Raw genomic sequence first — 22,316 nt, forward strand, 5'->3', positions numbered from 1 at the left:
GCATGAGAATGAGAATTTAGTCACCAGAACTGACCTTGGATGCACTATTGAAAAGAGTGTTGTCCCAACCTTCTCCCAATGTTCTCCATGAGGCCAAATTCTGGCTGATGTACTTTTGTCATCACCACTTTTGATGTTCCTTTTCATATACTTCCTTACCCTCTATAATTCATTGCTTCAATAGTCAACAAACCTTTATTGATTACTTTTTAAGTAAAAATCACTATGCATATGTGCTGGGGTTATAGAACAAAGGAACATCAATAAACTGATCATTCTGGTACAATAAATGCTATTTGAGAAATGATATGGGAGAGAAAGAAGGAGACACATAACTGCTGGATAAGAGGTCAGGAAAGTCTTCCTGAAAGAGGTGGTGCCTAGATTAAATCTGAAGGTCAAGCCTGAATTGGCCAGACACAGAGTTAGCTGGCGGTGGAGAGGCTTAGATGACAAAGCTCCTAAGCTGTGTTCGAAGACTGGATTTCATATAATATTAAATGTTTTCATTAAGTCTTCACCATTTCATTAAGTCTTCACCATGTCCATGAAGTCTTCACCATTCACTTCAACTTCACCAATCCCTCCTGCCTTGAAAATCCTATAGCAGTTTTTCTCTATCCCAGGGGCAGGTTGTCCCTCAACCACATGCTCTTTATTTCATTATGTACATGTTTTCTTCATCCTTCCACTCACGGAAGGACACTGAAAACTAAAACTATGTCTCACGTTCCCAGTATGTCCTCTCGTGCCACTGTGCACAGTTCTAAGCACCAAGATGGCAGTGAACACATTCTTGATGAATAGTGACAACAGTGCATGGCAAACAATAGTAGTGACAGATCAGAAGGGAGAGTGATAACCAGGAAAAATGACACACCTAGTGAAGGAACCTGAAAAATCTGGAGGGGCATCTCCATGAGGGCAAGGATCATATTTGTGATGTTCCCTCTTAGTGCCAAGTGACTACTAGCAGAGGGCCTACTTTTGTTTTTTGATAAAATAAACAAATAAAATGTACTCCACTCTTCTCAGAACTGTAAGTCACACTTACTATTTGTATGTGTGAGCCTACTTTCTGGGGATAGAACATGCCGTTGGAGTCCTTTGTTTAGGTTCCTGAGTCTGTGAACTGGTATTAATTTTATGCACAATTTCTTTATACATGTCAAGAATTAGTGAGCTTTGGAGGGTATGCCAAACTGGGTTCATACACAAACGGTTGTGGTTTTTTTTTACTTTATCTAATATGTCAGAATACATAGACAACAGATGGAAAATAGATTGGAACTTCTCTGAAATGTCAGTCAGGTTGGTTGAGAATGGCTGGCTGGGCTCTGTGGGAAAATGAGGCACAATCTATTGGTGATTTGCATTGGTCACAAGTGAAGGATGTGGTGATTAAAAAGCACGAGGGCAATACATATGCCATCTTGAATAGACACTGTCTTTAATGTGGGTTTCTTAAAGATTTTTAGCACAATCTAAATGCTCATCGTCATCCTTCACCTTATAAACTGTGTAATGTGATTCCATCCTTTTCTTTAATCTTCCTATCATGAAATAAAACATATATCTGAAACACATTACTAAACAAAAAATATGTATATGTACACACACACACACATACACACAAACACACACACAGTTCGACGACTTGTGCGAAGTGAACATGTGTGATACCACCACTCAGGTCAAGAAATGGAAAAAAAAAAAAAAAAGAAATAGAACTCAGTCTCCTACAAACTCCTCTCTTTCGCACCCTCCCAAACACTACCTACCATTACCCTGATTTTGAAGGATATCACTTCCTTGCTCTCCTTCATAGTTTTATCACCTAAGTTTGTTTCTCTAAGTACCGTGGTTTGGTTTTGCTTTGTTTCTTTTTCTTTTTTGGTACTTTCTACAAACTGAATCATATCCTATACATACACATACATTCATTCTTTTCTGTTTAGTTTCTTTTGCTAAGTATTATGTTTGTGAGCTTGATCAATTTTGCTACAGGTAGCTGTAGCTCATTCATTTTTCACTGTTGTATAGTAACAAAAAGTGTAAATATATGACAATTTGACTTATCCAATCCAGGATGATGGATTGTTACCAATTTTTAACTAGTTTGAATAATGTTGCTATGAACTTTCTTATACATTCATCACGGAGCACACATTTCTGTTGAATCTCTGCCTAGAGAGCAAATGTTGGATTATAAGGTATTCTTATGTTCTACGTTAGTAGATAATGCCAAACTGTTTTCCATAGTAGTTGTATCAATTCCAATTCCTCCAGCAATGTATGAGAATGTCAGTTGCTCCACATTCTCACCAACAGTTGGTTTTGTAGTCTATTTTTTAAATTATTTTTTTCAATTACAGTTGACGTTCAATATTATATTAGTTTCAGGTGTACAGCATAGTGGTTAGACATTTGTATAATTTACGAAGTGGTCCCCCCAATAAGTCTAGTACCACCTGGCACCATACATAATTATTACAGTATTATTGACTATATTCCCTATGCTGTACTTTACATCCCTGTGACTATTTTGTAACTACCAATTTGTACTTTTTCTTTTTTTTTTTGCTCCGAAAAGCTTTATTGTTTCCATTTGGTCCATGGCATGGGAGAGGGCTGCAGAGTGATTAGAAGGCTGCTTACTGGTTGCAGGAGAGGCTCAGGCAAAAGCCCAACACCAAGGGGTTGCACAGGGGTCCCTCAAAGGCCTCTGGGCTCCAAAGGCTCCTAGTCATGCTTGAGGGTGAGACTTTTAAAGAGATACTCAGGGAGTGGCCGATTATCTCAGTTGGTTAGAACGTGATACTGGTAACACCAAGGCTGCCAGGGACCGGTTTGATCCCTGCATGGGCCACTGTGGGCGGCGCCCTCATTTTTGAAAAGAGAGAGAGTGAGAGAGAAAGAGATACGCACCCAGCCCAGCCTAGGGGCTGGCCACCCTGCAAAGGTTAAGCAGCATCAGGTGGTTACCATTTTCTTGATGAGTTTCACCTCCTCATCCAGGAAGTGGCTCTCCCGGAAGTCACAGAGATCGGGATCTGAGCAGGCAGAACCCAGGGTATGCAGATCCAAAAAGGCCTGGTTCAGGTTCTTCTCCATGGCCATGGAGGCTTCCACAGCTTGCTGAGTTTTACCCCACTCATCTTGGGAAGGCTTCTGCAGGTCCTGGAAGAGTGTGTGGCCGCTACGCTAGTTTTCAAGAGAGGCTCGCACTTTTCTTCGGCCAACTTACTTACGGAAGAAGTAGCTCAGAGCCACATCTTCGTGGTCGAAACAGAATCCCAGAGAAAGGTAGGTGAAGAAAGCCCAGAGATGGTTGACAGTGGCCTCCACCTCGGTGGAATAATTCTGACGAACTTGGGATCTCATGGTTGTTTGGCAATAAGGAGTTAAGCTCAAAAAATGGTGTTGGCTGGTTTCAGAGGCAGATGATGGCTAAGTTGGTCCCAAAGGTTGAGACTGGAAAAGAGGTTGGAGGGTGCTGGGAGGCTGGAAGAAAGGGCGTCCCTGGGTCTGTTCCATCCAAACATTGTTGAAGCAAGAGACAGATCCAGGGGACGGCCGAGGGCATTCCAATTTGTACTCATTAATCCCTTCACTTGTTTCACCCTACCCTCTCAACCACCTCCTATCTGGCAACCATTAGTTTGTTCTTTGTATCTATGAGTCTGTATGTTTTGTTTGTTTGTTTATTTTGCTCTTTAGATTCCACATATAAGGGAAATCATATGGTAGTTGTCTTGCTCTGTCTGACTTACTTCATTTAGCATATAACCTCCTACGTCCATCCATGTTATCACAAATGTTAAAATTTCATTCTTTTTTATGGTTGAGTAATATTCCATTGTATAGTAATGTTTCACTAATATTCAATCATATTAGGTTGGTGTAAAAGTAATTGCGGTTTAAAAGGTTAAAAATAATGGCAAAAACCACAATTACTTTTGCACCAACCTAATATATTGATGGGCACTTAGGTGGCTTCCATATTTTGGCTATTGTAAATAACACTGCAATGAACATAGTGTGCATATATCTTTTCGAATTAGTGTTTTGGATTTTTTTGAATAAATACCCAGAAGTATGATTGCTGGGTCATAAGGTAGTTCTATTTTTAATTTTTTGAGGAACTACATACTGTTTTCCATAGTGGCTGCGCCAATTTGCAATCCCATAAACCATATATGAAGGTTCCCTTTTCTCCACATCCTCCCCAACACCTGTTGTTTGTTGATTTATTGATTATAGCCATTCTGACAGGTGTGAGGTGATATCTCATTGTGGTTTTAATTTGTGTTTCTCTGCTGATTAGTGATGTTGAGCATATTTTCCTATGTCTATTGGCCATCTGTATGTCCTCTTTGGAGAAATGTATATTCGGGTCCTCTGCCCATTTTTCAGTTGTATTGTTTGTTTCTTTAATGTTAAGTTGTATGAATTCTTTATAAATTTTGGATATTGGATATTAACCCCTTATCAGATGTATCATTGGCAAATATCTTCTCCCAATCTGTAGGTTGTCTTTTAGCTTTGTTAATGGTTTCCTTTGCTGTGTAAAAAATTTTAGTTTGATGTGGTCCCATTTGTTGAAGATATATCAAAAATATATATTACTAAAAGCAATGTCAGAGACTTTCCTACTTATGTTTTCTTCTAGGAATTTTATGGTTTTGGGCCTTACTTACATTTAAATCTTTAATCCATTTTGAGTTTGTTCTTGTATATGGTGTAAGAAAGTGATCTAGTTTCATTTCTTTGCATGTATCTGTCCAGTTTTCCCAATAACATTTACTAAAAGACTGTCTTTCCCTCTTTGTATATTCTTGCCTCCTTTGTCATATGTTAATTGACCACAGAGGCATGGGTATATTTCTGGTGTCTCTCTTCTGTTCCATTGATCTATGTGTCTATTTTTATGCCAGCATCATGCCATTTTAATTACTATAGCCTTATAGTATAATTTGATAGCAGGTAGCATGATACCTCCAACGTTGCTCTTCTTTCTCAAGATTGCTGTGACTATTTGGGGTCTTTTGTGGTTCCATATAAATTTTAGGATTATTTGTTCTAGTTCTATGAAGAATGCCATTGGTATTTTCATAGGGATTGCATTGAATCTATAGATTGCTTTGGGTTGTATGGACATTTTAACGATGTTAATTATTTCTATCCATGCTTCCATTTATTTGTATCTTCTTCATATTCTTTCTTCAATGTCTTCCACTTTTCTGAGTACAGGTCTTTCATCTCCTTGGTTAAATTTATTCCTGGGTTGTTTTTCTGTTTTGTTTTATTTCGATGCAATTGTAAATGGGATTGTTTTCTTAATTTCTCTTTCTGATAGTTTGTAACTGGTGTATAAAAATGCAACTGATTTCTGAATATTAATTTTGTATCCTGCTACTTTACTCAATTCATTTATCAGTTCTAATAGTTTTTTGATGGAATCTTTAGGGTTCTCTATATATAGAATCATGTCATCTGCAAATAATAACAGTTTTACTTTTTCCTTTCTAATGTGGATACATTTTATTTCTTTTTCTTATCTGATTGCTGTGGCTAGGACTTCCAATACTATGTTGAACACAAGTGATGAACGTGGACATCCGTGTCTTTTTTCTGCTCTTAAGGAAAACACTTTTAGCTTTTCCCCATTGACTATGATGTTAGCCATGGATTTTTCCTATATGGCCTTTATTATGTTTAGCATATGTTTCCTGTATTCCCACTTTGCTGAGAGTTTTTATCATAAATGGAAGCTTGATTTTTTCAAATGATTTTCCTGCGTCTATTGATGTGATCATATGATTTTTATCCTTCATTTTGTTTATTTGTGTATCATGTTAATTGATTTGCAGATATTGAACCAACCTTGCAAGCCAGGAATAAATCCCACTTGATAGTGGTGTATGATTTTTTTAATGTATGGCTGAATTCGGTTTGCTAATGTTTTATTGAGGATTTTTGCATCTATGTCCATCAGGGATATTAGCCTATAGTTTTATTTTTTTGTAATGTCTTTGTCTGGTTTTGGAATCAGGGTAATGCTGGACTCTTAAAATGAGCTTGAGAGCCTTCCCTCTTCTTCAATTTTTTTGGAATAGTTTGAGAAGGATAGGTGTTAATTCTTCTTTGAATGTTTGGTAAAATTCACCAGTGAAGCCATTGGTCCAGGACTGTCATTTGTTGGGAGGTTTTTGATTAGTGATTCAATTTTAGTAGTTATTGCTCTGTTTGTTCTTGATGTAGTATGACAGATTTTCTGTTTCTTCTTGACTAAATCTTAGAAAATTGTATGTTTCTAGAAATTTATCCATTTGTTCCAGATTGTCCAATTTGACGGCATATAATTGTTTATAGTATTTTCTTAAAATCCTTTGTATTTCTGTGGTGTCAATTGTCATTTCTCTTCTTTCATTTCTGATTTTATTTATCTGGGTTCTATTTTTTCCTTGGTGAGTGTGGTTAAAAGTTTATCAATTTTGTTTATCTTTTCAAAGAACCAGCTTTTGGTTTCATTGATCTTTCGTATTGTTTTTTTAGACTCGAATTTGTTCATTTCCTCTTTAATCTTTATTGTTTCCTTCCTTCTACTTACTTTGGGCTTTGTTTGTTTTTCTTTTTCTAGTTTCTTTAGGTGTAGGGTTAAATTGCTGTATTGCTGTAAATTTCCCTCTTAGGATTGTTTTCACTTTGTCCCATAGATTTTGCATCATTGTGTTTTCATTTTCATTTATCTCAAGTTATCTTTTGATTTCTTCTTTGATCTAATTGTTAACCCATTCATTGTTTGGTAGCATGTTATTTAGCCTCCATGTGTTTGTGTATTTTTCAGTTTTATTCTTATAGTTGATTCTAGTGTCATATCATTTTGGTCAGAGAAGATGCTTGATATGATTTCAGTCTACTTAAATTTATTGAGACTTGGTTTGTGGCTTAACATGTGGTCTATCCTGAAAATGTTCCATGTGCACTTGAAAAGAATGTATATTCTGCTGCTTTGGGGAGAAATGCTCTAAAAATATCAACTAAATCCATCTGGTCTAATGTGTCATTTAAAGCCACTGATTCCTTGCTGATTTTCGGTCTAGATGATCTGTCAACTGCTGTCAATGGGGTATAAAAGTCCCCTATAATTACTGTGTTATTGTTGATTTCTCCCTTTATGTCTGTCAATATTTGCTTTATATATTTAGGTGCTCCTACATTGTGTGCATAAATGTTTACAAGGGTTATATCCTCTTGTTGGGTTGATTCCTTTATCGTTGTGAAATGTCCTTTTTGTCTCTGGTTATAGCCTTTGTTTTAAAGTATATTATGTCTGATATAAGTATTGCTACCCCAGATTTTTCTTTTGTGTTTCCATTTGCATGAAATATCTTTTTCCATCTCTTTACTTTCAGTCTATTTGTGTCTTGAGATCTGAAGTAGGTCTCTTGTAGACAGCATATATATGGGTCTGGTTTTCTTATCCATTCAGCCACCCTACCTTTTTTGATTGGAGGATTTAATCCACTTACATTTAAAATGATTATTAATAGGTATGTAGTTATTGCCATTTTATTATTCATACTTGTATTCTTTTGGGTTTTTTTCCTTCTTCTTAAAGTAGTCCCTTTAACATTTCTTGTAATACTGATTTGTTGGTGATGAACTCCTTTAGCCTTTTCTTGTTTGGGGAGCTCTTTATCTCTCCTGTGATTCTAAATGATAGTCTTGCTTGGTAGAATAATGTTGATTGTAGGTCCTTGCTTTTCATCACTTTGAATAGGGTGTTTGTGAGCAAGTGAGTCTGTGCACAGGCCCTTTAAGAGGACACCTGGGTTTCCAGTATCACTCCATCTCACCCAGACAGAACCCCCACTGATTTTCACAGCCAGGTGTTGTGGGTACTCCTCTTCTCATGGAGTACTCCATGCTGGGGAGCCTAGTGTGGGGCTGGGATGCCACACTCCTCGGGGGGGACCTCTGCACCTGAGATATCCCTCCCAATTCTCAACTGCCACATGTGGGTATGGGACAAGCATCTCCACCCCTGCTACCAGTCTCAACATGGCTTCTCCTATATATCCTTGGTTATAGGAGCTCTATTCAGCTAATCTTCAGATGGTTCTCCAGGCTGATTGTTCTATAATTTAGTTGTGATTTTGATGGTGTCATTGGAGGAGGCAAACAAAGTTTACCTACTTCACCATCTTGATCAGAGGCTCTGGTTTTGTAGTCTATCGATTGTAGCCATTCTGATATGTGTGTTGATTTTATTGTGGTTTTGATTTTTATTCCCTGATGACTAATGGGCATCTTTTATACATACTTTTTAACAATTTGAATATCCTCTTTTGTGAAGTGCCAGTTCAGGCCCATGTGCCAGATTTGTTTTCTTTTTTAAATGACAGGAATTATTTTTATCTAGTCTGTACACAAATCTTTTTCAGTTATATCTGTTACAAATATCTTCTCCTATTTGGTGGCTTTCTTTACACTCTCCGGATGGTGTTTTTGGAGGGGAAAAAAGTTCTTAATTTATGTAATTTATTACATCAATATTTCTCTTTAAAGTTTGTGCTTTATTTTGTCTTCTTTAAGAAAATTTTCCCTATCCCCAGGTTGTGAAGATATGCTATCTTACCTTCTAGAGGTTTCATTGTTTTATCTTTTACTTTTAGAACTACAGCCACCTGGCACTTATTCATTTGTTGGGTTTTGGTCTGGTGTAAAGCAGTAAGTCATTTCATTTTGTCTGTAAGGACAGTCCACTGACCCAGTTTTGGAAATTATTGATAATTATTAGATAATCATCAGTTTTGGACTGCACTGAAGCAATATCTTTGAATTAACTGTCCGTATATACACGGGTCTCTTTCTGGGATCCTATTTTATGTTTTTTGTTTAGGTGGCAATACTATACTGATTTCTGCAGTTTTCATATCCAGTGGAGCAAATCCTCCCACTATTCTTCTTCATCAAGTGTCATGGTTAGTCTCGGCCATTTGCATTAACATGTGCATTTAGAAAAATCTTTTCAAGTTCTATTTTCAAAATTGTTTTGGGACTTAATTGGGAAAACATTGACTTTATAGATCATTTTGGAGAAAAATAAGATATTTATAACATTGTATTGTCCAATTGTGAACATGGTATATATCTCTGCTTTTACCTAGGCATTTTATACACAATATTATTGTCTTCTTAAGAAGTTGAAGTTTATTCCTGAGCATTTAAGAGTTTTGACATTATTTTACATATATATATATATATACACACACACACACACACACACATATATATACATATTTAATTTTTCATTTTATAATTGTTTGAGGCTGGTACATAGAATGCAATGTTTTTTGTTGATCTTGTATCTAGTGGTCTGCTAAGCTCACATTAATTTCAATAATTCATAAATATTTTGGATTTTCTACATATGCAATCATATCATATGCAAGTAATAAGAGTTAATGTCTTCCTTTCCAATCCTTATACATTTTATTTCTTTCTTTGCCTTACAATACAAGCTAGAATTAGTACATTTAATAGAAGCACTGATAGTAATCATCCTTATGCTGTTCCCAATCTCAAAGCGTTTAACATTTTACCATTAAGTATGGTGTTTGCTGTTGGCTTTTGGTTTTTGAAATAGGTGATTAGCTCACTGATTTCCAGCCGTTTTTTCTAATATATGCATTTGAAGCTACAGATTTCCCTCTAAGCTTTATCTGTATCCCACAAGTCTTGATACATTTTTTTCATTATTTTTCAGTTTAAAATATTTTCTAATTTCCATTGTCATTTCTTCTTCTTCTTCGAACTGTGGGACTATAAAACCGTATTTAGTAATTTCCAGGTATTTTGGGACTTTCCCAGTTACATTTTTGTTATTGATTTCTGACTTAAACACATGGAAGAAAATTTTTGAAAAGTTTTTGATACGTTCTTTATGGTCTAGAAGTTTTGTATGTGCTTGGGGGGAAAAATGTGTATTTCACCATTATTGGTTGTTTTATTCTACATATGTTCATTAAATCAAATGTTGCTCAAATCCTATATATCCTAACTGATTTTTGTTCTTAGGGTTCCATTAGATATTGAAAGTGATTATTACAATTTCCCATTATGATTATGAGTTAGCCTATTTCACCTTTTAGTTTTGTCAAACCTTGCTTTATATATTTTTATTCCTGTTATTTGGAACATACAAAGTTTCTGTGAATTAACTCTTTTATCAGTGCAGTATCTCTCTTCATCTCTAGTAACGCTATATAAATATTACAAAATATGTAGCAATGTTTGGCTGGTCCTTGTATTATGTATGTATTTCCTCTGCTTTCCTTCAACTTTTCTGTATTTCTGTGCTTCAGTATGTGTCTTATAAATATGTTAAGTATAGTAATTTTAAAGTTTGTGTCTCATAACTCCTATATCTGCGATCCCTACATGTCTGTTTCCGTTGCCTGTTGGCTTCGTTAGTTTTCATTCATTTCACTCCTTGTTTTCTTTTCTTATTACACGATAGTCATTGTATATGAGAATCTGTGTATAGAATTAAATTTGAGGCCTAAGATGACTATCTTCCCCAGAGAGTATTTACATTTCTCTCTGTCCTCAAGCCATAAGTACTTCAATACAATTTAAAAATGATTCAAAATTGGTGTTAGTCCCTGCTGGGCCTCTCTATTTCTGGTTCACCCATTTTTCAGGGTTCAGACCTTCCCAGGGTCGTAACCCAGGACTCCCAACCTGGGTAGGTCCTGATCTACAATCTCTCCCTTCTTCATCCCACCCTTTAGCTACTGTCTCTAGAGTTGGCAAAGATCCCTACTGGAAAAGTAGGCCCAAATGCTGAGTTTGTCGCTTGGGCCTCACTCTCCTCTATATCATAGCCAGGTTATTCTTCACTATCTTGTTAGTTTTTCAATGCCGTAGAGCAGATATTTTTATATTTTCATCAGCGTCTCTTATTGTCCTCAAAATGATGATTAGTCCAAATTACCTTGTCCACCATTACTAGATAGATGTACCAGTCTGCTCCATTTGTTTTGTCTTTTAATATAAATAATAATTTATATTATTTTCTTATTATGCAGTCTTATTACTATAGCTTTCTTATTATAAAAGTTATACATTCCCACTATCAAAAATTTAGAAAAGATAAACATAAAAAGGAAAAAATAAAAATCTTATACTTATACTTATAATCTTATACTTATACTTATAATATATATAAGTATATATTACTTATCTTATACTTATAATTAATCTTAATCTTAATTAATAATTAAAATAATCTTAATCTTATACTTATAATTTCACCATTCTGAAATGCATTTACTACTTGTCTTTTTTATTGCATATATACAAATATTTTTAACAAAAATGAGATCATCCTATACTTATTTTATAATAGAATTGATTAATTTAATATATCACAACATCCTGATAGCTTTATGGTATTCTCATGTATGTATCTACCATAATTCATTTAAGCAATTCTCTAGAATTGGATATCAAAATTTTTCCAATTACTCATCATTATAAAATTACTGTCACAAACATTATTTTGGCAAATATTTGAACCGTTTGTGATTATTTCCTTAGGATAAATTCCCAAAAGTAGAGTTACTGGTCAAAAGCTATATAAGGCACTATATATAAATTGCCAAGTCGTCCATCAGAAGAGTATTATCAGTATGTACTTCTACCAACAGTGTCTGAGAGTAATGTTCAACTCCTAATATCAGATTAGAACTTCTGAGCAATTATTTCCTTACCAATATCGGTGAGATTTACCATTTTAAAGCATTCTAAATGTTCTCAGCCCTGCCTTTTGTCATCATTGTGACTTTGATTTCTTCCTTGGTATGTAAAATAAGCTACCAACTCAACAATTGGAGGGATTTAAGAACTTAGTAATGGAGACCAACCATTTCTTATGCTGGGGTGGAGGGTGCTTTATAAAAGCTGGTTTACTGGGGATCACTAGGGATGATGACTGACTTCCAGTCCTCCAGTGGCCAAAGTAGGGCTCCTCCTTCTGGTTGGTATAGACATACCCTCTATTAAAAAGCAGACAAAGTAAATGAGTAGAAAAGTTCTTTATGGTAACTCAGAAATTAGTATCAACTTAAGCAACACGCTAAAATACACAAACTTTGGTTCGAATTCCTCTGTACTAACAGAGTAAAGTCCCAACTCCTTAATGAGGCCTTTCAAAATCTGATCTGTGCCTACCTCTCCTGCCTAGACTTACTCCTCCTGGGCCTTACACCTTAACAGCCATCGATACTGGCCTCCAAAGTTCAGAGAGAGCCATGCCTTCTCTCTTCTTCTCCCCTATACCATGGATAGAGTGTCCTTTGCATGGAATGCTCTTCTTCTACTATTCACTATCAACTCTGATTTATCCTTCAAAATTCATCTCAGATGTCACCTCCACAAGGAAATCTCCCATTACTCACACAGCCTCTCACAGGAGTAACTCCTGTCTTCTAGCACTGCATGTTCATTTCTATCACAGCATCTATCACTCTACACTGCACTCCTCTACTTACTTGTCAGTGTCATCCACTGCGTTAAGAACTCATGATATCAGGAACTATATACCTTATATCTCTTTGTACCCTGAGCAGTGCACCTGGAAAAATGTTCCTTAAATTAAGCCTCTTCTTACCCTGTAGACATTCTTTCACTCATTTCCACCAAGTTCAAGACTTTTTTTTGGTTAAAGAAATTGTAACCTAAAAATCTCATTCCCACTAAGGTAATGGTGGGATGTAGTTGCATAACATTCTAGAATGATAAAACTGGGAAGGATGTAAGTAATCATAAGCCAGGTTCTTTATTTTTACAGCAAAGGAATTAAATTTCAGGGAGATGGAGTAATTTGTTCAAGGACATAGTGCAAGTTCATGGCCAAACTAAAATGAGAATGCTGTTCTTCTGATTTCTAGACCAATATGCTTCCCACTAAATTAAGGATCTTAGGAGCAGCAGCCGAGAGGAAATAGTGCTTAACTCACAGAAAGGAATCTTTACCAACAGGATTTCAGATGCTATGGCCCCCATACTAGGGAAATAGCTGGCGTCTCCTATTTTAGTCCACATATGTCTACCCAAACTGAAGAAAGGAAAAACTCTACAATATTAACATGGAGAATAAAGATTATGATTCACTATATGTTTTATAAACAGGATTTTGTTCTGTGTTCATTATTGTATATCCTCTTTAAGGTGTTGAAAACTAATATTTTTGAAGATGGACAAATAGAAACACGAAGCCACACATGCTTTTTAAACCAGGTATTGATGTAATCGAAACTGAGTTTGAAAGGTTTACTTTTCTTGGCTTACTTACTATTATAGAACTACACTATGGAAAATAGCAGGTATCTATTTCTGAAATATATTAGGACTTGAGCTGATAAGTTAAAATCAACAAAGATATCTACCTGCCAAGTACCTTTTCTAACTCCAATTACGTTATTTTACTTGTATTTCTAAATATTATTAGAAAATGAAATCGTAAGAAATATTGTATTACTAAGGCCCTGACTTAGCCCGCGGGGCAATACACTGTTTGGGTCAGCAACTTCTAGTAGCTAACTTTGAGCAAATTGCTTAGCATTTCTGTGCTTGGTTTGACTTTTTCATCTAGAGAATGAGGATGTTAATTGTACATGTTTCAGATAGCTGTTCTAAGGATTAAATGAGATAATACCTGTAAAGTGCTTAGAACAATGCCAGGTACTCCGTAAGGCTTAGACTTAGTTATTATAGTAGGGGCTCTATAAACACTTGTATGGTGAAAATAATCAACAGATCCATCTGGGAGTGGAGGTTAACTACTCATCCCCCAAAAGACAAAGCTCTTGCTATTGAAATAATTTTGGAGAATGGAACATATCCCTATTTGCTCCCTAGATTATTATGCCGCATGGGGCCATGAAAGAAAATTTGATGAAATACAAGCATTAAATGTTATCACATAGCTATCCATAAATTCTGGATTTCCACAAAGCAGTTCTTCTGAATCATAATTAAGGGTTTGAAAGTCAAATGATTTAAGTGCTAGTTTTAATTACCGCTTGGTGAACTTTAGTGTGTTAGAATTGTCACAACTTTCCTTAAGGATTACTCTGAAGCCAGGCAATACAGTGGGAAATTATTAACTCCTACTTTGATACAGCAATTATCTGCATTAAAAGGTTTATGCAATTAGCTGTTTAAGATGTCATTATATTTTGCCATCTGGTACACAGGAGTTTATGCATATGAACAGGCACGTGTTGAAGTGATTTTCACTATATACTTGTTCTCAGCCCAAGTCATCTCTCTAATGAGGGGAAGTTACGGTGCACCGTACATTAGAGGCAGGTGCACATTATCAAGCTTCATTTTCATCGAAGACCTTCATTTTTCCATTTTAAAGTATTCTGCACAAGTGTTGGAAAATTAATTAGTCGTTTGCAATTGAACGCCTGCAGGCACGTTCCTTAGCAGTTAGAGGGGGTCATGGCTTCAGTTAGGGGCCACTCCTCCTCTTCACCCAGACGGTAGCAAGGAACCCTCATTCCACGAAAAAAGCCAGGTGTGACCACTACAAGTAGACAACCTTTCGCGAAGAGGGAAAGGGGGTGCCTGGCTGCAGCGTGTTCTGAGCCACACAGGGTCAGCAGCCCCCTACCCTCATTCCATTAAAGGGTAAGCGAGACCAGGAAAGGGTGCCACGGCGATTCCTCAAGATTGCAGCTTCCCCCCTCCCTGCCCCTCCCCAGGGAAACCGCAGAGTGGCCCGGGCCACCGCTCTCCCAGAGCGTGAGTCCCCAACTGAAGCGCATTAAAACGGCGCCCTCTGCTGTCGGCTCCCAGCCTCCGGGTAGAGAAGAGGAGGTTAGGGGTCGGGACAAACTTTTCAGCAGGCTCACCCCTGAAAACCAAACTCTAAAAATTGCCTTCCATCCCTGTGCACTTTCTATGCGGAAGCCAAAGTCAGCGAGGCTGGACTAGGGATAAGGAATCGCCTGGCACCAGGCAGTGTCTTCCGCGCTCACTGAGAACCCCGGGTGGACCGTCTGGGCGAGCACGCTGCCCGGGCTGGGATGCGAGGGTGGGGGCGTGGCGACCAGGTGCTGGGGGGCGGGGGGGGGGGGGGGGGGGGTGGCAGGTGGGGCCGGCTGCGGCGGAGGTCCCTGGACTGAGGGGCCGGCAGGGGGGTTGTGGTGGGAGTAGCACGGAAGTGTTTCTCGGCCTCCCACTGCCCAGTTCTCTTGCTGGGTCTTTGTTCGTTGGTTCTGTCTGAATCGCCAAAGGGCATAGCAGTCCCAGAAAGGCACCATCGGGCACCTAACCGAGGCTGGCCCTGGGCTGCCATTGAAATTTGACACTGACGAACGAGCTAGGCCTGCTGCTTTCTTTGGGAGAGCTTGGGAGTCACCAGTCTCAAGAAATGTAGCTTTGAGTTCCCAGGGAAATGTTTTCTCCCCACGTCACCCTGTCCCCACCATTGCTGCCATCTCCTCCCCATCCAACACACACCCACAACACGCACGTGTTTCCTCTTTCCCAGTACGTGTGCGAGTTGGAGAACCGAAGTTCAGCTCCAAGAATTGTGGAGAGAAAGAACCTTCTGACCACAGGGGAAGTATGGCTTTGTTCACACTGAGGCAAGAATGTAGCCCCTGAGCCTTTTGTTTTGGGGCTCTGAGAGTAGAGGCGCCTTTCACCTTTTATATTTGGAGCCTGGGGGTGACAGTGAGATCAAGGGAAGAGAACCTAGCTGAACTTGGCCCCTTTTGTCATGTTTCTGCACCTGTCCCCTCCCCCCCCAACCCCAAGAAAGTGAGGGCTGGTTGGATGCCTTACAAGCAAGAAGCAAAAATATGTCCAAATAGACAACAATGGGTGAAGCACTGAACCAGGAACCTACAGTTATTGACACTGAAAATAGGAATTTGAAAGCTGATTAGAGAGAGTAAAATTTAAAAGGGATAAGTTGGTTTGATTAAATACTCAAATGGATGCAGCCAGGCTTGGTGTACAAATGAAAAGTGGGTAAAATTGGAACTGGTTGTTGGAGTTTCAGAACTTCTGTATGTGGGCAGCCATGTCTGAAAGTGAATTGCAGGTCAGAGGTTGTTCTCTGTCGGCTTCATACAGGAAACAGTAAAGTTTGAGATAATGGTGCCAAGAAAAAGAGCCAACCATTCACGGTGGAAGAGAAAGTTGGATGAGTAAATCAAGGCTAGATTGACAAGGCCTGGGATCAAGAGGATGAAGTAGTGAAACGTGGTTTGGAGCCAGACTGGACTAAGTCTAAATCTCATCTCATTTCTCTTACAAATTGAGTCTCTGTTCCCCTCTATGAAATGGGATAATTATGCCTCAATATTGTGGGGATTACACAGGGTTAAATGAGACAATGTCCTTAGCCCTAGTTAAATTCAGCATTAATATAACCCCTTCTTCCCTTTCAACTTGTCATGCAGGGTGTCAGGCGGGGTCCCTGGTCCCCCTCCCCACATAAGAATGCAGGACATGGTGAGGCCAAAAAGGAACACCCCCGGAGTCATAGATAGCAGTCATACCACTGTAGTCTCACAGGAAGCAGGAGCCACACTATCCGCAACCTGCCGTCCATTTTTCTCTGTCAACCAACCTCACTTGCTAGCTGTAATCCGCTGTGCTAACTGCAATCCACTCTTGCTAGCTCAGCCACCATCTACTTGCTAGCCCCCATTTCCTGATAGCGTAGCCACGGCAGTTATATTAGTGGCCAATGGCTCACTGGTTACAGCTGACGACCAACTAGCTACAGCTGATGGCCATCCAATCACAGTTGATGGCCATTTACTACCCGAGTGAGCACCTTTCCACGTGAGGCCGAGAGCCTGGAAACTGCTCTCTGGGACTCTGTCCCCACACAACTATTTCAAAATTGTTCCCATGATCTCTAGGCTTCTTCAGGGCACGTTTAAAGGTTCTTCAAATGAACATGTGGCTATACCCCTCTTGTTTAAATTCAGTCGGCTCTGTTGTCGCCAGAAACTCTGGAGTCCATGCTTGTGGAGACAGAGTCCCAGAGAACAGTTTCCAGGCTCTTGGCCTCACGTGGAAAGGTGCTGGCTCGGTTATTAGATGGCCATCAGCTGTAATCAGATGGCCATCAGCTGTTACCGGTTAGCCATTAGCCACTAATATAACTACCGTGGCTACACTTAGGGGGTTGGTTGGTTGGCAGAGAAGTGGACGGTGGATTGTGGCTAGCAAGCGGATTGTGGATTGCGGATCATGTTGATCCTACTTCCTGTGTCTCACCCGGCTGCCAGCGAGACTAGGGTGCAGGAAAACCCGTCTTTGGGGTACTGGCAGATGTTTATTTTGTGTCACGACCAACCACCATTGAGAATATAGTGGTATGACTCCCCTATCTATGGCTCCGTTGGTGTTCCTTTTTGGCCTAGCCATATCCTGTGTTCTTGTGCAGGGAGCAGGACCAGAGACCCTGCCTGACAATGCTATACTGCTATCTTCTGTAGCATCTAAATTTTTTGAAAATACAGAGTTTATACTAAAAGCTTCTAGTAATTGACATTCTGAGCAAGGAGTCCATCATATTGGTCCATCTAATGTCAATAATATGTAACATCGGTTTACTAGGCTCTCAAAGGCTTTGGTTGAAAAACTCAGGTCCCCATGATCAGAAACAGCAGTTAGGTTCTCAAACAATCTCCATACCTCTCTGTTGAAAAAAGCCATTTCATTTTCTTAAGTGTCTGCTTTCCCAGAGCTGAGCCTACACAGAAAACCCTCTGACATGCAGTTGACTTGGGGACATACCCCTGTGGGGACAGAGCCCCAGAGAGCAGTTTCCAGGCTCTCGGCCTCATGTGGAAAGGTGCTGGCTCGGGTAGTAGATGGCCGTCGGCTGTGGCTAGTTGACCGTCAGCTGTAGCCGGTTAGCCAACTGGCCACTGATATAACTGCCGCGGCTGCGCTGCAGAGTGGAGTCGGTCGGTTGGCAGGCAGAAAAGCGGACAGCAGGTCACACGTCGTGTGAATCCAGCCTCCAGTGAGACTTTAGTGGTATGACTCCCCTACCTATGGCTCCATGGGTGTTCCTTTTTGGCCTAGCCACATCCTGCATTCTTATGTGGGGAGCGGGAGCTGAGACCCCGCAGGCCACCCTGTACGACACATGGCGCAGTGAGCAGGGTGTGGTGTCGGCCGAAACTCTCCGGAAGGTAATGGAGTAGTTTATACATATAAAAGCTCAGTTTCGTAATCAGGGTACGGTGCCGGCCAAATCTTTCCGAAGGATGGTGGAGCAGTTTGTACGTGTAAAAGCTCAGCTTTGGGAGGCCCGTGAGGAGCAACACCGGGAACCGGAGGCATGGTCTGCCTGGGAGACTCAAGCCTCCAGATGGCACACCACCCTCTTGGCCATAGAAGGTGTCGCCTTCATTTTGGTACTCTGCTGAGGCCTTAGGCTCCGAGGGTTGTGGACATCTTCCACAGAGGACTCCACCCACTCAGACACCTGGCACAGCGAGCAAGATTCCATCCAGGTAGGAACGGCGTCTGACTCTGGGCAGGAGGACAGGTGGCCCCCACACAACGTGTGGTGTCCGGTGGCCACTGTTCTCAGGAGTTGGACCCCCAAGGAGGCGTGGAGGACATGGATGGCTCTCCGGCCAGCGTGGAGAGGGCCCTGCAGGCTCTGGCTGAGCGGTTGCCGGAGGAGGAGAAGGCTACAGCCGGCCGCCTGGGCTGGATGTTCCTCACCACCTTGAGACTCAACATGCGCTTAATGAAAGTGCACTTAATGAAATGGCCCAGGTGCCGGACCAGGTGTCCCAGTTGGAAGTGCTGGAAGCCTGGGTCCGCCTGTTAGGAGAGGGGCCCCACAGTGGAGACTCTGAGGCAGAGGCAGAGGCAGAGGAAGCGAGTGGAGACAATGTAGCTCCCAACCCCCAAGCCCAGCCAATCTTGAAGCAAAGGGTAAAATGTGAGCAAACTTTGGACCCCGGGGCTTTGCTGCAGGCAATCCAGCTGTGACTCAATTCACAACCTACCCCCCTTACACTCCCACTGAGTTGCAGGAGCTGGGGAGGCGGAACCGACAGCAAGACTGGAGACCCTATCTCAGCTTGGCTATTATGTTTATGGGATAAGGGAGCAGACAACATTCTCTGCTCCCCAGGCGAGATGGAAAAGCTAGACTTTGTGACAGTGCATCCATCCCTGCGACAAAGGTTACAGAACTGCCATAGGTTGGCCCAAAACCAGGGCAACTATTCTCTAATGGAGTGGCTCACTGCTGCGGTACACACAGTATGGGGACAGGCTCGTGAGCTGCCAGACACTGAGAGTCAATGGCAGTCTTATACGGAACTTATTCAAATCATCCGTGAAATGGGTATGAGACATGATATTTTCAACCCTAAAATGCAGGAGCCGGATGACGAGCTTTTTACAGTCAGCATGAGAGATCTGGTTTTGGATCCTGCACCTGCAAGTGCTTTTGGATCCTTGGTTGCCATTCTTACATCCTATGTGGGACAACGGATCCATGAAGTTACAACTGCCATGGCCACCCTAGGGGATGTTGAAAGCCGGAGGCGAAGGAAGTTAAGACAGGAGGTCCGCGCAGTTGAGACCTGAAAGCCCAAATCAAAAGTAAAGGGGCAAGGTCGTGGGCCTCAGAGAGTAACACGCGCACAGATGTGGTGTGATCTCATGGCAGCGGGGGTCCATCAGGAAAAAATAGACTGACAACCCAATGCACTCTTGTTGGAACTTTGGAAACAGTTGCATCCGGAACAGCAATTCTGGAGAAGCCTGAAGGAGAAGTCTGGGAAAGCGCGACCCGTGTCCCTCCAGGACTTCATGAGGCTGCTTGAGGCCGACTCCTTTCAGCTTGATTAGGGGTGGGGCCAAGGTACCCGGTCAGAGGGGCTGAGCAGGGACTGCAGGCCCCACGTGGAACTGTCCATACATTGGTCCCCTTCTTATGTGCAGAGGGTTTTAGCCCTAGTGGACACTGGCACAGACTGCAGTCTTATCTATGGGAACCCAGAACTGTTCCCCGGACCGATAATCTGCATTGATGGCTACGGGGGAAAGACTGTGACTATGAAAGCTGTTTCCTTACCACTGGGTATAGGAAGGCTTCCCCCTCGTACCTACAAGGTTTATGTCTCCCCCGTTCTGGAGTATATTCTAGGGGTGGACGTGCTACATGGCCTCAGCTTACAGACGACGGTAGGAGAGTTCCGTCTCAGGATCCGGGTGGTGAAAGCGGTGACACGCGGGCATGCTCACCACCCTCCTCAAGTGTTGCCACAGCCATGGCGCGTGGTTACAGTGCGACAGTACCGCCTGCCAGGAGGGCAGGAGGAGATTGGTCGTATAATATTGGAATTGGAGAAGGCACATATTGTGAGGCCAACGCACAGTCCCTTTAACTCCCAGTATGGCTTGTCAAGAAGCCAGATGGGACCTGGCGAATGACTGTGGACTATAGGGAGTTCAATGAGGTGACACCACCTTTGCATGCTGCAGTGCCTTCAATACACGATTTGATGGATCGTCTGACTGTCCGCCTGGGAACGTGTCATTATGTAGTGGACTTGGCCAATGCTTTTTTCTCCATTGACATTGCACCCAAGTGTCAAGAGCAGTTTGCTTTTACTTGGGATGGGCGGCAGTGGACTTTTCAAGTCCTTCCGCAAGGATACTTGCACAGCCCCACTATCTGCCACAGGCTCATGGCCCAGGATTTGGCACAGTGGGATCACCCGTCCTCTGTGGCCTTGTTTCATTATGTCGATGATATTTTATTAACATCTGATTCTCTTTCAGATTTAGAGCAAGCATCTCCCTCTCTTCTCTGCCACCTGAAGTCACGTGGCTGGGCGGTGAATGAGGAAAAGGTCCAAGGCCCTGGCTTATCCGTCAAGTTTTTGGGTGTTGTGTGGTCGGGTGCCTGTAGGCTAATATGGCACAGGGACCCTCACGGAAGACACTTGTCACGTAGATTGTGAGGCGAGATCCTGTAGCAGTGGTGTGTGGGGACAGAGCCCCAGAGAGCAGTTTCCAAGCTCTTGGCCTCACGTGGAAAGGTGCTGGCTTGGGTAGTAGATGGCCGTCGGCTGTGGCTAGTTGACCGTCAGCTGTAGCCGGTTAGCCAATTGGCCACTGATATAACTGCCGCGGCTGCGTTGGAGAGTGGAGTCGGTTGGTTGGCGTCAGAAAAGCGGACAGCAGGTCGCACGTCGTGTGAATCCAGCCTCCAGTGAGACTATAGTGGTATGACTCCCCTACCTATGTCTCCATGGGTGTTCCTTTTTGGCCTAGCCACATCCTGCGTTCTTATGTGGGGAGCGGGAGCTGAGACCCCGCAGACCACCCCGCACGACAACCCACATTCAGAAGTTCTATGACTAGGACTTGGAAAGGTCAATGCACTGACTCATATAGGTGATAAGAAGAATGGAAATGAGTTTTGAAGTGGCCTATAGATTGGATCCCAGCTCTGCCCTTTCATTACTAAAAAAGAGCCCTAAATTGCTTACTGTTGGGGAATAGTACCAAAAAGAGGTAGCTAAGCTCTCCAGATATACACCCATACACTCACACTGACTGATACCGGTATGTGTTTCCATGACACAGAAGCACAATTAATAGGTCAGAGAATAAAATAGTTCTCTCCAAAGTACAATGCTGTCTCATAGATGTGTATACGAAGTCTGACAATTAAATTCACGAACTTCTTGCAACAAAGTTGCTAACCTTTTTTTGATATCAGAGGGATTATTCATTATGGATTTGTACAACTGGACAAACAGTTAACCAAGTTTACTATTTGGAAGTGCTGAAAGGGTACATGGAAAAGTTAGATGACCTGAACTTTTCATCAATTCCTGGCTCTTGCATCACGACAATGCACCAGCTCACACAGCACTGTCTGTGAGGGAGTTTTTAGCCAGTAAACAAATAACTGTGTTGGAACACCCTCCCTACTCATCTGATCTGCCCCCAATGACTTCTTTCGTTACCCAAAGATAAAGGAAATATTGAAAGGAAGACATTTTGATGACATTCAGAACATCAAGGGTAATATGACAACAGCTCTGATAGCCATTCCAGAAAAAGAGTTCCAAAATTGCTTTGAAGGGTGGACTAGGCTCTGGCATCAGTGCATAGTTTCCCAGGGGTAATACTTTGAAGGTGATTGTAGTGATATTCAGCAATGAGGTGTGTAGCACTTTTTCTAGGATGAGTTTGCAAACTTAATTGTACGACCT

At 41.2% G+C, this 22,316-nt stretch overlaps 1 protein-coding gene across 1 annotated transcript; it reads right to left on the reverse strand.

The window, feature by feature from the left end:
* Positions 1–2,973: 2,973 nt before the first annotated feature.
* Positions 2,974–3,384, reverse strand: LOC117027079 (ferritin light chain 1-like). Its single transcript, XM_033114496.1, has 2 exons — positions 3,248–3,384; positions 2,974–3,199 (listed from the first exon to the last, which is right to left on the reverse strand). Exons 1-2 carry the CDS (start codon positions 3,382–3,384, stop codon positions 2,974–2,976), a joined length of 363 nt encoding a protein of 120 aa, XP_032970387.1.
* Positions 3,385–22,316: the final 18,932 nt, after the last annotated feature.

The sequence above is a fragment of the Rhinolophus ferrumequinum genome, chromosome 9 (genome assembly GCF_004115265.2).
Source record: "Rhinolophus ferrumequinum isolate MPI-CBG mRhiFer1 chromosome 9, mRhiFer1_v1.p, whole genome shotgun sequence".
NCBI classification, from domain to species: Eukaryota; Metazoa; Chordata; class Mammalia; order Chiroptera; family Rhinolophidae; genus Rhinolophus; species Rhinolophus ferrumequinum.